Source organism: Coregonus clupeaformis, chromosome 1, assembly GCF_020615455.1.
Source record: "Coregonus clupeaformis isolate EN_2021a chromosome 1, ASM2061545v1, whole genome shotgun sequence".
Classification (NCBI taxonomy): Eukaryota; Metazoa; Chordata; class Actinopteri; order Salmoniformes; family Salmonidae; genus Coregonus; species Coregonus clupeaformis.
In genome coordinates, this window is record NC_059192.1 from 25,040,589 (window position 1) to 25,054,514 (window position 13,926).

Sequence of the window (13,926 nt, forward strand, 5' to 3'; positions counted from 1 at the left end):
AATTTGTGACGTTTTGCTGATGAATTTCCCTTGGCCTTTGTATACCTAAATACAGGCACATGTCTTCCAAATACATCTAATTTCCTCAATCAGACTTCATCAGGTTACAATTATTTTCAGTGACTTTACCATTTAACAACCTCTCGACTGTGATTGGTTTTATACTTTGATTGACTCCAAAAAAATCACACTCTGATTGGCACAGAGTATTTCCACAAACCGAAAACTTCCTGTTTGCCTGCAAGTTGACCAAACTCGTATTTTATTTAACGGACGCATATAACGCTTTTGCTTGAGTTGACTGTGATCAAAATGAGATTTAAATATATTTATAGCCTTGCTTTACTTGTAGTAGTCTCTCATTTATCAGCACATTGCGAGTTTCAGACTCTAGCGCATTTAAAACCGCAAGCCAACGACAAGACTCAGGGAAGAGCTGTAGTGGAACTTCTGAGGCGTCTACTTGGAAATAGATCTCGTGAGTTCATAGTGTTAGTCAACAGAACTTTATCCAATGATAGTTTGGAAGTATGTGAGCTCCGGTCGGCGAAAAACAATAAAATCATAGCCACAGGCAGCACTGGGGTGGCTGTCGCCTCTGGGATTTACAATTACTTAAAATACTTCTGTAATTGTCACGTATCGTGGTCAGGTAATCAACTAAACATTCCTCGCCCTTTGCCGCAACTCACAGGCGTACTGCGCATCAGCACCCAACACAGGTAAGTGAACGAAACTTTATGTGGAGATAGTACAGTCCTCACAGGATGAAATAGGGCAATCTGGGCTCATAGACTAGACGTAATATAGTAAACGTAAATACTTGACAAAATTAGTAAGATATGTTATGTTTGGTATGGTTACATAAGACAGATGGTTACTTAAGGTTATGGTTACTAACCCAAAAGTTGCAAGTTCGAAACTCATCATGGACAATTTTAGCTAATTAGCAACTTTTCAACTACTTACTACTTTTGAGCTACTTTGCAACTACTTAGCATGTTAGCTAACCCTTCCCCTAACCCCAACCTTAACGCTTTAACCTAACTCCTAAACATAACCCTAACCTAACTAACGTTAGCCAGCTAGCAAATGTTAGCCACCTAGCTAGAATTCATATCATACATTTGCAAACTCAAAACATATTGTACATTCTGAAATTTGTAACATATTGTACATTTAGCAAATTTGTAACATATAATACGAATTGTCATTTGTAACATATCATATGAAGTGGGTGATGGACATCCACAAATTATTACATACCATACGAAACATTACAAATCATACTAAATGGAGTCTGGATTTAAGTACAGAATAATGTGAAATGCTTTGAGACCAGGTTGCATCGGGATGTAACTATGTATGCAGAACTCAATGGCATATTGTGCATTATCAATATAATTTGCATCTTACACACATTTTTCGAGTTTAACTAATTCAAATATCTCAAATAGGGCCTGTCTTTTATTGAATGGTTGGGATTATCAATTTAGGTTTAGAAGCTTTAAAAAGCAGCTCAGATGTGGAAATCTAGTTCCATCACAAATATGAGAACGCTATGCAGTGCATACATACAGCCTTTAGAACCCTTGGCTTGTTACGATCTCCTAGTGAGATCCTTATTGGAGCAGTGAGCAAGTTACCTCATTCATAGACGCTAACTATCTTTACCGCCTATTGATGAATGTATCTTCTTCCCGGGGGGACTTTTGTTAAGAGCCCAGACGCTCAGTCTGAAGGTGAACACACATCGCTTGTAGTATGGTTTTTGGAAACATAAGGAACATGGCATATGAGACACCTGTCTGATTCACGCCTGTCTCAGTGGACTAATCCATTGCATAGGCCACGGGGATGGCTCACCAGTAGTACATTTACCGTTAATTCCCATAATTTCTCATGTGTTTGTTTACGGTCATTTCTGTTAATGCATTCAGTATATTATTATAACAGTCTTTTACCGTTCTCATTTTCGAAGTGGACACGTTGTTTGCACAATCTAAGCTACACTTGTGAGGAACAGGTTTTGGTTTATTTCATTCCATTTAGGAGTTGTCAGTTTATTAATTGTTGAATTTGTAGCGCTCCTGTCAATGTTGAGTAAGGACGCGCACCTGATTTATACATAGAAGTAGGCACGGGCTACCTGGCCTGCGTGCAAATGTAGGCCTATAAATGTGCCCATTTGGGGATCTGATAGTATTTCTGATTGTCTTAACTCACCACCAGTGTGGAACGTTTTTCTTCACCTCAAACAGCAAGTCAGTTTTTACATCCATTGAGAATGACAATAGTTCCTCAACGTAGCCTATTTGAAAAATCTTTGCAGCTCTCTTTTGATAACTCAGCATGAAGGGGGGAAAAATGTCATGCTCTGATCCGGTGGAAACGTCATAAAATAGGCCTACCTGATTACTTCTTATCCCTTGTGCAAATAGCCTACAGCTGTGTCTGTCGCAGGAAACTCTGAGGGCCCAGAATATTTTATACAATCTTGCAAGTTTGCTAGCTCAAGCTTCAGGCCTGACCCATCTTAATAGTTGATACAATATTTCAAGTTCCTTACAGACAGGCCATGCGTAGCCAATGTGATTTATAGGATATTTATTTTTATCAGGATATTTTCTACCTGCAAGCTGCAGTGTTTTTATTTGTTGGCTCTATGTAGGCTATTTTTACATAGTTGGCAATGGCAATATAAGTTAATTTTAGAATTTTGAGATACGAAGACTTTAATATAAATTAAATGAAACTATTCCACGAAAATATGCAGATAAAAATCATAACTGGCATGCAGATCGGTAGAAATTGTAAGATAAACCGACCCCTGGTGTAGCCTATTTGGAGCGTAACAGCAGGAGCATAACAGCAGAATCTGCAAAGGCCAACAGTTGTTTTTATTTTTGTTTTGGCTATCTTGATCTCTGGCTCCCTCCAGTCATTTGTGTCTTAATTATTTAATTACAGTGTGCTTAAAGCATCAGACAAGCTCAGTAGCCTACATATAGTTGATTTTATTAAAACACATAGGGTGTGTCTATATAGGGATAATAATAAATACAAATTTTAAAATTTTGACCGATCGGTCGAAAGAACAGATTACTCGAGGTTGACAAACTTTTTTTCAGTCCGGGACAGCCCTAAAGGGAAGTCTGTTTGGATTTGGTTTCACTCCAATCACAAGCAAAACTTCATTTACAGAAAAAATGGAATTGTTGCATCTTGTTGTGTTGTCCTCCTGTGGCTAGCAAGCTAGATAAAATCGTCCCTTTCCTAAATTAGCCATGGATGGAGATAGGGATTTGGACTTGTGGTTTTACTTAATTCTCCATACTGGCCAATGATTATAATGGCGATTCTGATCCAACCATAAATTCATACACATTGTGCCCGTGGCCTGAGAGCATGGAAGTTCAATATGTAGTAGGCTAATGTTAACTAGCTGGCCTGGTGCATCGTTGCCCATGAAAGGAAGTTAGGCTAGCGAGCAAGCATTTTAGCCAGGTAACCTAGGACAACAAAATCTAAACGTGTATTCTGAATGACAGTCATGAAAGAGAGGAGGATGGCATTGGCGTATCTGAGTGTAACATGTTTTTTTTTTACTTGCACGTACACACACAGAAATCAGTACCATGGACACCTACATCATATTTAGCTTACGTTGACTGGACTAAATTGTTTTTGGTATCTTAGTTGTCACTGTAGTAGACTAGGCATAAGGTGATGTTGAAAGATTGAAGTTGAAATGGTGCTGGAATAGTGGAGGCAGCTCCTGTTTTCTTTGCGACTTGCGGTAACTCTGTGGTTCTAAATCAATAGTTGTTTAGTAGTCCGAAAAATGTCTGAAACATTAACTTGCTTGACCATTCTGTAGTAGGTCATGTAACTGTTTGTTTGTGGACTTCACCAGACAGATGTTGCTCTCCGGTTTTGTGATGAAACAAAGGTGTGGTTAAATGTATTCTGCCGCTGTGTCTTCTTATTGTCTCGGCCTAAGGCCTATATATCACGGTGGCAAGGGATATGAACTAACAGGTAATAGAGCAAACAACGCAATTATCACAACACAAGTTGTAATATGGCTTTTTTTTCCTGGCTTGGCTTCCTCCGTGATTTTACCAATGCACCGCTACAGACTGAGGATAGTGTAACGACCCCTGCCTACGTAGGCTCGTTACAATCTAGGCTCGTTCATTAAATCGGCAGACAATAGCGGTGAACGTGGGAAAAATATACATCACACATTCCCGTTTGACCCTGCATGTGAAATATGTGTGTACTCTCTCTCGGAGTGTCAGCGTTTGCATATGACCAGTTCAGTGTTTTGGCTCTCTTCTGCTGCTTTTATGGCACAGCGAAAATCAGGTGGGGGGGTGAAGAACAGAGCATTGTAACAATCGAGTTTTCCTTGTTTATCGTGAGGGCTGTGGACATTTGTGCTGTGGCCGGACCCTTTAAAGCGAAAATCAGTGGGGCGTGAAGAACGGAGCATTGTTACAATCGAGTTTTCCTTGTTTACCGTGAGGGCTGTGGACATTTGTACCCTTTAATTATCCATAGTGCATTAGTCGCACCTCAGCTAACCGCAGCTATGTCATCATGCACACAGTGGTTGGATTGTAAAGTGCATGGCAAGCATGGGGCAGTTTTTCCTATGACTCGACATCACCAGTGAAGTGTAGGTCAATTATGATTTGGCTGAGATCAGATGATGTTGAGCATGAGCTTGCTCCCGGCTGAAGCTTTCATCCAATGAGTCTACAGGATCTGTATTACTAACGCTGGTGTCAAGTTCAGCAGCAAGATTAGTCTGTAGAACATACACTAGTCAGTGATTAGCCAACATTTTACTACTTTGTCCCAATCAATACGCACTCAAGCAAGGTACTATGTATACCCACCCCCCCTCGTGTCAATAGATCATGCATACTAACCTTCACACACAATACCCACCCCCAACAGGCACCAGTCAGTCACCCACACATCTCCTTACTAGTAACTCTGCTTTTCTCCAATTTAGACTTTAAGCTTTGCATAAACAATAAACTAAGCCTCCATAATACAGAGAACTACAGTAGACGTTGTAGCCTACTAATAACACACCAACTATTACCACAAGACACAAACCATGTTTATACCTAGCTCAGTATACAGTGCATTCAGAAAGTATTCAGACCCCTTCACTTTTTCCACATTTTGTTACGTTACAGCCTTATTCTGAAATGGATTAAATCGTTTTTCCCCTCATCAATCTACACACAATACCCCATAATGATGAAGCAAAACACGTTTTTACAAATGTTTACAAATGTATTAAAAATAAAAAACTGAAATCACATTTGCATAAGTATTCAGACCCTTAACTCAGTACTTTGTTGAAGCACCTTTGGCAGCGATTACAGCCTCGAGTCTTCTTGGGTATGACGCTACAAGCTTGGCACACCTGTATTTGGGGAGTTTCTCCCATTCTTCTCTGCAGATTCTCTCAAGCTCTGTCAGGTTGGATGGGGTGCGTTGCTGCGCAGCTACTTTCAGGTCTCTGCAGATATGTTAGAGCGGGTTCAAGTCCGGGCTCTGGCTGGGCCACTCAAGGACATTCAGAGACTTGTCCTGAAGCCACTCCTGCGTTGTCTTGGCTGTGTGCTTAGTGTCGTTGTCCTGTTGGAAGGTGAACCTTTGCCCCAGTCTAAGGTCCTGAGCACGCTGGAGCAGGTTTTCATTAAGGATCTCTCTGTACTTTGGTATTATGGTCTCCCGAGTGGCGCAGTGGTCTAAGGCACTGCATCGCAGTGCTAGCTGTGCCACTAGAGATCCTGGTTCGAATCCAGGCTTATTTTTTATTTTTGTTTGGACATTATTTTTATACTGGCCCCCACTGGGAGACTAGTCAGGATCGAGGCAAAGGTGAACGGAGCAAAGTAAATTTACATTTTAGTCATTTAGCAGACTTACAGTTAGTGAGTGCATACAATGTTTATTATTATTATTTTTTTATTTGGACATTATTTTTATACTGGCCCCCCGTGGGAATCGAACCCACACACAATTGGCCCAGCGTCGTCCAGGGTAGGGGAGGGAATGGCCGGCAGGGATGTAGCTTAGTTGGTAGAGCATGGCGTTTGCAACACCAGGGTTGTGGGTTCGATTCCCACGGGGGGCCAGTATAAATGTAATGTCCAAATAAAAAAATAATAATAATAAACATTGTATGCACTCACTAACTGTAAGTCGCTCTGGATAAGAGCGTCTGCTAAATGACTAAAATGTAAATGTAATTTGCCCCGTTCATCTTTGCCTCGATCCTGACTAGTCTCCCAGTCCCTGCCACTGAAAAACATCACCACAGCATGATGCTGCCACCACCACCATGCTTCACCATAGGGATGGTGCCAGGTTTCCTCCAGACGTGACGCTTGGCATTCAGGCCAAAGAGTTCAATCTTGGTTTCATCAGACCAGAGAATCTTGTTTTTCATGGTCTGAGTCCTTTAGGTGTCTTTTGGCAAACTCATGTGCCTTTTACTGAGGAGTGGCTTCCGCATGGCTACTGACCATAAAGGCCTGATTGGTGGAGTGCTGCAGAGATGGTTGTCCTTCTGGAAGGTTCTCCCATCTCCACAGAGGAATGCTGGAGCTCTGTCAGAGTGACCATCAGGTTCTTGGTCACCTCCCTGCCAAGGCCCTTCTCCCCTGATTGCTCAGTTTGGCCGGGGGGCTAGCTCTAGGAAGAGTCTTGGTGGTTCCAAACTTCTTCCATTTAAGAATGATGGAGGCCACTGTGTTCTTGAGAACCTTCAATGCTGCAGACATTTTTTGGTACCCTTCCCTAGATCTGTGCCTCGACAGAATCCTTTCTCGGAGCTATGTGGACAATTCCTTCGACCTCATGGCTTGGTTTTTGCCCTGACATGCACTGTCAACTGTGGGACGTTATATAGACAGTTGTGTGCCATTCCAAATCATGACCAATCATTTGAATTTACCACAGGTGAACTCCAAGTTGTAGAAACATCTCAAGGATGATCAATGGAAACAGGATGCACCTGAGCTCAATTTCGAGTCTCATAGCAAAGGGTCTGAATACTTAATGTAAATAAGGTATTTCTGTTTTTTCTTTGTAATACATTTGGAAAAATATCTAAACCTGTTTTTCGCTTTGTGATTATGGGGTATTGTGTGTAGATTGATGATTTTTAAATGTATTTAATCAATTTTAGAATAAGGCTGTAACGTAACAAAATGAGTATTTATTTGCTCATCATGGAGTCAAGGAAAGATTTAGCAAAGGTGACTTGCACTAGTTCCTGGTGCTGAGCTTGATGTTGATGCCACCTCAGATGTTGGCGGGATCGGACTGTAGATAGAACACATAGGCCAGTCAAGTTAGCTAGCCAACTAACTACTGCAGAGGCTAACAGTTAGATACGGTCCGGTAGTCTGTAGCTAACCTAACTTAACGCAGCTAACATTAGCTTGCAAAGTTACAAATCACATCGCAAGATAGCAGCTGGCTAATTACATAGATTTGCTTTGGAATGTCTACCCAGCGTATTATGAAAGCTAGCTAGAATTTGGTTTAGATAAACAAATGTAGTTCTTTAGCTAGCTAGCTAAGTTAGCTACGTTACCTCTGCTCGACCTCTTAGTAAGAAAACCAATGAAATGTTACCCCAGCAGCCTCTGCTTGCTTGTAGTTTGCACATCCAGGTACTGAGCACCACACCATGACTAAACTTGACAGTTGTTGTCAACACAAAAATAAATAGACCATCAGCTTGCGAATAACTATGAACGAGTGGTCGGTCCAGTGAGTAACGTTAGCTATGTGTTGACACCCATTCTCAACTGGATCCACCTCGGCAGGGGTGGTACTACGTTCTGAAATCGCTGTAAAATTCTGGATATTGGGGTTTGCTTACAAACAGGAAATGCAGATGGCCTGTTTCTAGTGGTGAGATGCAGAAATGCTCGCATTTGCATGTAGTGAGGAAATTCTTTGGCACATTGCCCATTTTAATATGTTATTAACATAAAATAGCCTGTGAAAGAGCAGCGGTGAAATTTCCCTTCAGCATTACCTTTTTAATGAGAGGCTTGACACTGTTGTCTACCAGTGCTTTTTGAGCCGGTGTGATTTAGCCTCGGCACTCATGATGATTTTAAACTGGTAAGGATGCGTTTTTGATTTGTATTTAGCCATTAGCCCATCCGTAATAGCGCCACTAGCTATCCAGCTTACGCCATTACTTTTTCCCCCATCTTCAAGTTCAGACTGTGCGCGATGTGATTCATTCCACTTTGAACTTGATATTGGCAATATGTCTTGAAATTAATTTACAGATTGTGGTATGTTTGGCTTTTTATGCCAATTTTGTCTAACCACGGTGGGATAATGTAAATGTGGCTTTGATTGGATAGTAGCCAGGAGCTTAAACTGTTGGATATTTGTGAGATTTGTTTGACAGTTTGCGCGAACAAATACATTTGTTTATGGACTTTAAGAATTGTTTTGCTTCTGGTAGCTCGCGATCGACCTGTTGTAGACCCCTGATGTAGTGACTAACAGGCCTCCTACACTGGACACGTAACTTTTGCCAAGCTTGAGATGCTCCTATTCATTTAAATGAAACCTGGACGTAAGCAGCATTCTATTTTCCATAATTCGACACGCGGCTCACGCACAAGAATTGATCAAGTGGCTTGCGCTCTGCTGACGCCGGAAAAACGTTATGGGTCCAGTGTAGCAGCTAAACCAATGTTTTCCCAGACGCCCCAGTGTAGCTCCCTGGTAATGTCTTTCTCTTGTTTCCAGATTCAGGTACTATCAGAACGTATGCACTCAGAGTTACTCCACAGTGTGGTGGGACTGGCCACGATGGCAGAGAGAGATCGACTGGATGGCACTCAATGGCATCAATCTGCCTTTGGCATTTACTGGACAAGAGGCCTTGTGGCAAGAGGTAACAAGATCCCATACTGTGTGGTGTGTGTGTGTGTGTGTGTGTGTGTGTGTGTGTGTGTGTGTGTGTGTGTGTGTGTGTGTGTGTGTGTGTGTGTGTGTGTGTGTGTGTGTGTGTGTGTGTGTGTGTGTGTGTGTGTGTGTGTGTGTGTGTGTGTGTGTGCTGAGGTGGAGCAAACTGGAGTGCGTATTACAACTAATTTCCTACTAAGAGGTGTGGGTAATGCCAGGTAAAAGTGCAAAGTAATTTTTTGCTATCTTTTTCCTATTTAAACTCATATTTTGTCCTAAAACTGTATTGTATTTTAGACCAGTGTTCAAAATGGCAACTCTGACATCTAGCTGTTTTTGATGGATTAGGTGTACCTCTCACTGGGGCTGAACCAGACTGAAATTGACCACTTCTTCACCGGCCCCGCCTTCCTAGCTTGGAACCGTATGGGGAACCTGTTCCAGTGGGGCGGACCCCTACCACAGTCCTGGCATGTGAAGCAGCTCTACCTCCAAGTACTAGCATTTTGATTGGTCTACATACAAACATGGGTTCCCCCCTGCATTTGGAATAATAATGATATACACTACCAGTCAAAAGATTGGAAACACCTACTCATCAAGGGTTTTTCTTTATTTGTACTATTTTCTACATTGTAGAATAATAGTGAAGACATCAACACTATGAAATAACACATATGGAATCATGTAGTAACCAAAAAAGTGTTAAAAAAAGTATATATTTTATATTTGAGATTCTTCAAAGTAGCCACCCTTTGCCTTGATGACAGCTTTGCACACTCTTGGCATTCTCTCAATCAGCTTCATGAGGAATGCTTTTCCAACATTCTTGAGATGGTGCGGTCCAACTCATCCCAAACCATCTCAATTGGGTTGAGGTCAGGTGATTGTGGAGGCCAGGTCATCTGATGCAGCACTCCATCACTCTCCTTGGTCAAATAGCCCTTGCACAGCCTGGAGGTGTGTTTTGGGTCATTGTGCTGTTGAGAAACAAATGATAGTCCCACTAAGCGCAAACAAGATGGGATGGCGTATCGCTGCAGAATGCTGTGGTAGCCATGCTGGTTAAGTGTGCCTTGCATTCTAAATAAATGACAGTGTCACCAGCAAAGCACCATCACACCTCCTCCTCCATGCTTCACGGTGGGAACGACACATGCAGAGATCATCCGTTCACTTACTCTGCGTCTCACAAAGACACGGCGGTTGGAACCAAAAATCTCAAATTTGGACTCATCAGACCAAAGGACAGATTTCCACCAGTCTAATGTCCATTGCTTATGTTTCTTGGCACAAGCAAGTCTCTTCTTATTATTGGTGTCCTTTAGTAGTGGTTTCTTTGCAGCAATTCGACCATGAAGGCCTGATTCACGCAGTCTCCTCTGAACAGTTGATGTTGAGATGTGTCTGTTACTTGAACTCTGTGAAGCATTTATTTGGGCTGCAATTTCTGAGGCTGGTAACTCTAATGAACTTATCCTCTGCAGCAGAGGTAACTCTGGGTCTTCCTTTCCTGTGGCGGTCCTCATGAGAGCCAGTTTCATCATAGCGCTTGATGGTTTTTGTGACTGCACTTGAAGAAACGTTCCAAGTTCTTGAAATTTTCCGGATTGACTGACCTTCATGTCTTAAAGTAATGATGGACTGTTGTTTCTCTTTGCTTATTTGAGCAAAGAGAAACTAATAATATGGTATTTTACCAAATAGGGCTATCTTCTGTATACCACCCCTACCTTGTCACAACACAACTGATTGGCTCAAACACATTAAGAAGGAAAGAAATTCCACAAAATAACTTTTTAACAAGTTGCACCTGTTAATTGAAATGCATTCCAGGTGACTACCTCATGAAGCTGGTTGAGAGAATGCGAAGAGTGTGCAAAGCTGTCATCATGGCAAAGGGTGGCTATTTGAAGAATCTCAAATATAAAATATATTTTGATTTGTTTAACACTTTTCTGGTTACTACATGATTGCATATGTGTTAGTTTTGATATGTTCACTATTATTCTACAATGTAGAAAATAGTAAAACATTAAGAAAAACCCTTGAATGAGTAGGTGTGTCCAAACTTTGACTGGGTCAATATGTTATATATTTCTTCTGCACTCCAGTTCAAGATTTTAGACCGAATGAGATCCTTTGGAATGCTGCCTGTCCTGCCGGCTTTCTCTGGGATTGTGCCTCAGGGCATCGCCAGGTATGACTGCTGATTCAAAACTGTTTCCTCAATCCTTGGCTTCCGTTATATATTTGTTGTTGTTGGAATATTTGAATCAGTTAAGATCAATGTGCTCGGCAACAATGTTTTCCTGGATTGTTCAGTCCTTGTTTGTTCCATTTCCTAGGCTCTTTCCGAAAGCCAACGTGACCAAACTGGCGCCCTGGAGCCATTTCAACTGCAGCTACTCCTGCGCCTACACCCTGGACCCCCGTGACCCCCTCTTCCATTCGATCGGCTCCCTGTTCCTGTCTCAGCTGGTCAAGCAGTTTGGCACAGACCACATCTACAACACAGACACCTTCAACGAGATGACGCCGACCTCCTCGGACCCCACCTACTTGTCCGCGGTCAGCCGCGCCGTCTTCGCCACAATGACCTCAGGTGAGACGTGCACGCCGAACGACGCAAAAACTGCAGTCTGTTCATTAGCGGACACTAGCTTTGTTTGCCGCTAACGTGTTAGTAGTTTTTCTCAACCCGGGAATGCCGGTCACGTCAGTGAGCGGGCTGTTCAAATGGCAGTATACATTGGGTTGTAATTAATGTAATTGTCCTAGTTTCATAACCCCAGGCTGACCGGCCATAGTGCCACCGGTGGGGGTTGTACACAGACCCCTTGCCCATAAAAAGAGCTCTGCCTTTCTTCTCCCTCACCCCAAAATCTGTTTTTGTCTCCAGTGGATCCCCGGGCCATTTGGCTGATGCAGGGCTGGCTCTTTGTGTATGACACAGCATTCTGGAAGCCTGCCCAGATTCAGGCCCTTCTGCACGGAGTTCCCATCGGTCGGATGATCGTGCTGGACTTGTTTGCAGAGTCCACGCCGGCTTTCTCCTTAACCAAGTCTTTCTACGGCCAGCCCTTCATATGGTGCATGCTTCACAACTTTGGCGGCAACAGCGGGCTCTTTGGCACGGTGGAGAGCATCAACTCTGGGCCGTTCGATGCACTCGCCTTCCCCAACTCCACCCTGGTTGGGCTCGGGCTGGCGCCGGAGGGCATTGAGCAGAACCCTGTGGTGTACGAGCTGATGAGCGAGTTGGCGTGGCGCAAAGAGCCAGTCAACCTGGCCAAGTGGGTGTCGCTGTATGCGGTTCGCCGCTACGGCAGCACCCACGAGAACCTGACAGCCGCTTGGAGACTGCTTTTTGCTAGCATTTACAATTGCACCGTGCCCCACTACAAGAACCACAACCACAGTCCGCTGGTGCACCGGCCCTCGCTGCACATGAACACGGAGGTGTGGTACCAGCGGGCCGACCTGTACGAGGCCTGGAGGCTGTTGTACCAGGCGGCCTGGCCTCTCATGGCCCGGGAGACGTTCCGCTACGACCTGGTGGACGTCACCCGGCAGGTTCTGCAGCTTCTCACCACCGACTACTACCGCGAGATCCGGGATGCCTTCCAGGCCCAGAAGCTTCCTGAACTCCTTACGGCGGGTGGTGTGCTGGTGTACGACCTCCTCCCCGAGCTGGAGCGCCTGCTGTCCAGCAACAGCCACTTCCTGCTGGGGACGTGGTTGGATCGGGCACACTCCCTGGCCCTGGATGAGGCGGAGGCTCGGCTGTACGACATGAATGCCAGGAACCAGATCACCCTGTGGGGGCCCGAGGGCAACATTCTGGACTATGCCAGCAAGGAGTGGGGCGGCCTGATGGAAGACTACTACTCCCAGCGATGGAGCCTGTTTGTTAACACCCTGGTGGAGTGCCTGGAGAGAGGCCGACCCTTCAGGCAAGACGCTTTCAACCAGGCCGTCTTCCAGGTGGAGAAGGGCTTTGTTTTCAACAACCGGAAGTACCCCTCCAAACCACAGGGGGACACCTACAACATAGTCAGCAGAATCTTCCTCAAGTATTATCCACATGCTTTGAAGAGACTAAAGTGAGCCTGTCGGTAATCTGCCGAAAGACTATCTCCTTTCACAGCGAGAAGAATGTCTCCCCCCCCATCACTTTGCTGTAGAATGCACTCAGAGGCTCAAAATACCCTTTTTGTTTTGTAAATAATTATATTGTGGATTGTTGAGATTACTAGAGCAGCATACAAATGTACATATTGAAGATGAAACATCCAAACAAATGTTGTTAAATGTGTAAGGAAAAAGAACAATAACCTATGATGACATTAAAGAGAGAGATCAGCAAAATTACATATTTTGATATTTGTTTTCTTACCTTAGAAGCAGTCTATGGACAAGGAGTGACTGCAACTGTTTTGTTAAACTACCATTGCCAACAAATGGTCAAATTTGCATTTTCAGAGCAAAAACGAATGTAAGTCAATCATCATCATTTAGCATGTTTTAAATGTAATGACCAAATGATCTCTTAAATGGATTGTGTTGCTTAATTGCTTACCAATTACTTGGTTTAAACAAAAAAAGGGAGATGATTTGGGCATGAAATTAGGCTGCTTTCAAGGTAAGGAAACAAATATTTAAATATGAGCCTTGGCATGCATTTCACTGAACTATCCCTTGGCCCAGTGCAGCCGTATTTGGCTCAATATCAAATAATTTCTGGGTAACAATTAAGTTGATTGCAGTTTACCATTAACATAATATAAATATATATATATATATATATATATATATATATATATATATATATATATATATATATATATATATATATATTAGCTTTTCAGCACAACTATTTCTCAAGCAAGCATTTTGCTAGGACTGTCTGGGAGCGGGGAAGGGGTCCAGAGCGGTGCATTAATCAGT

At 43.1% G+C, this 13,926-nt stretch overlaps 1 protein-coding gene across 2 annotated transcripts; it reads left to right on the top strand.

The window, feature by feature from the left end:
- The first annotated feature begins 236 nt into the window (after window positions 1-236).
- Window positions 237-13,350, top strand: LOC121560247 (alpha-N-acetylglucosaminidase-like). Of its 2 annotated transcripts, XM_041873357.2 has the most exons (7): window positions 237-478; window positions 695-722; window positions 8,818-8,965; window positions 9,325-9,471; window positions 11,091-11,176; window positions 11,325-11,581; window positions 11,879-13,350. In XM_041873357.2, exons 1-7 carry the CDS (start codon window positions 313-315, stop codon window positions 13,084-13,086), a joined length of 2,040 nt encoding a protein of 679 aa, XP_041729291.1. In that variant the 5' UTR covers window positions 237-312; the 3' UTR covers window positions 13,087-13,350. The 2 variants fall into 2 exon arrangements, with proteins under 2 accessions (XP_041729291.1, XP_041729228.1); XM_041873294.2 differs by having other exon boundaries at window positions 237-722.
- Window positions 13,351-13,926: the final 576 nt, after the last annotated feature.

Excerpts from the sequence above, each read along its gene's own strand:
- LOC121560247 (XM_041873294.2), top strand. The coding sequence starts at position 313 with ATGAGATTTAAATATATTTATAGCCTTGCTTTACTTGTAGTAGTCTCT. Across the intron at positions 723-8,817 it reads CGCATCAGCACCCAACACAG|ATTCAGGTACTATCAGAACG; the intron begins GTAAGTGAACGA and ends TCTTGTTTCCAG. Across the intron at positions 8,966-9,324 it reads AAGAGGCCTTGTGGCAAGAG|GTGTACCTCTCACTGGGGCT; the intron begins GTAACAAGATCC and ends TTGATGGATTAG.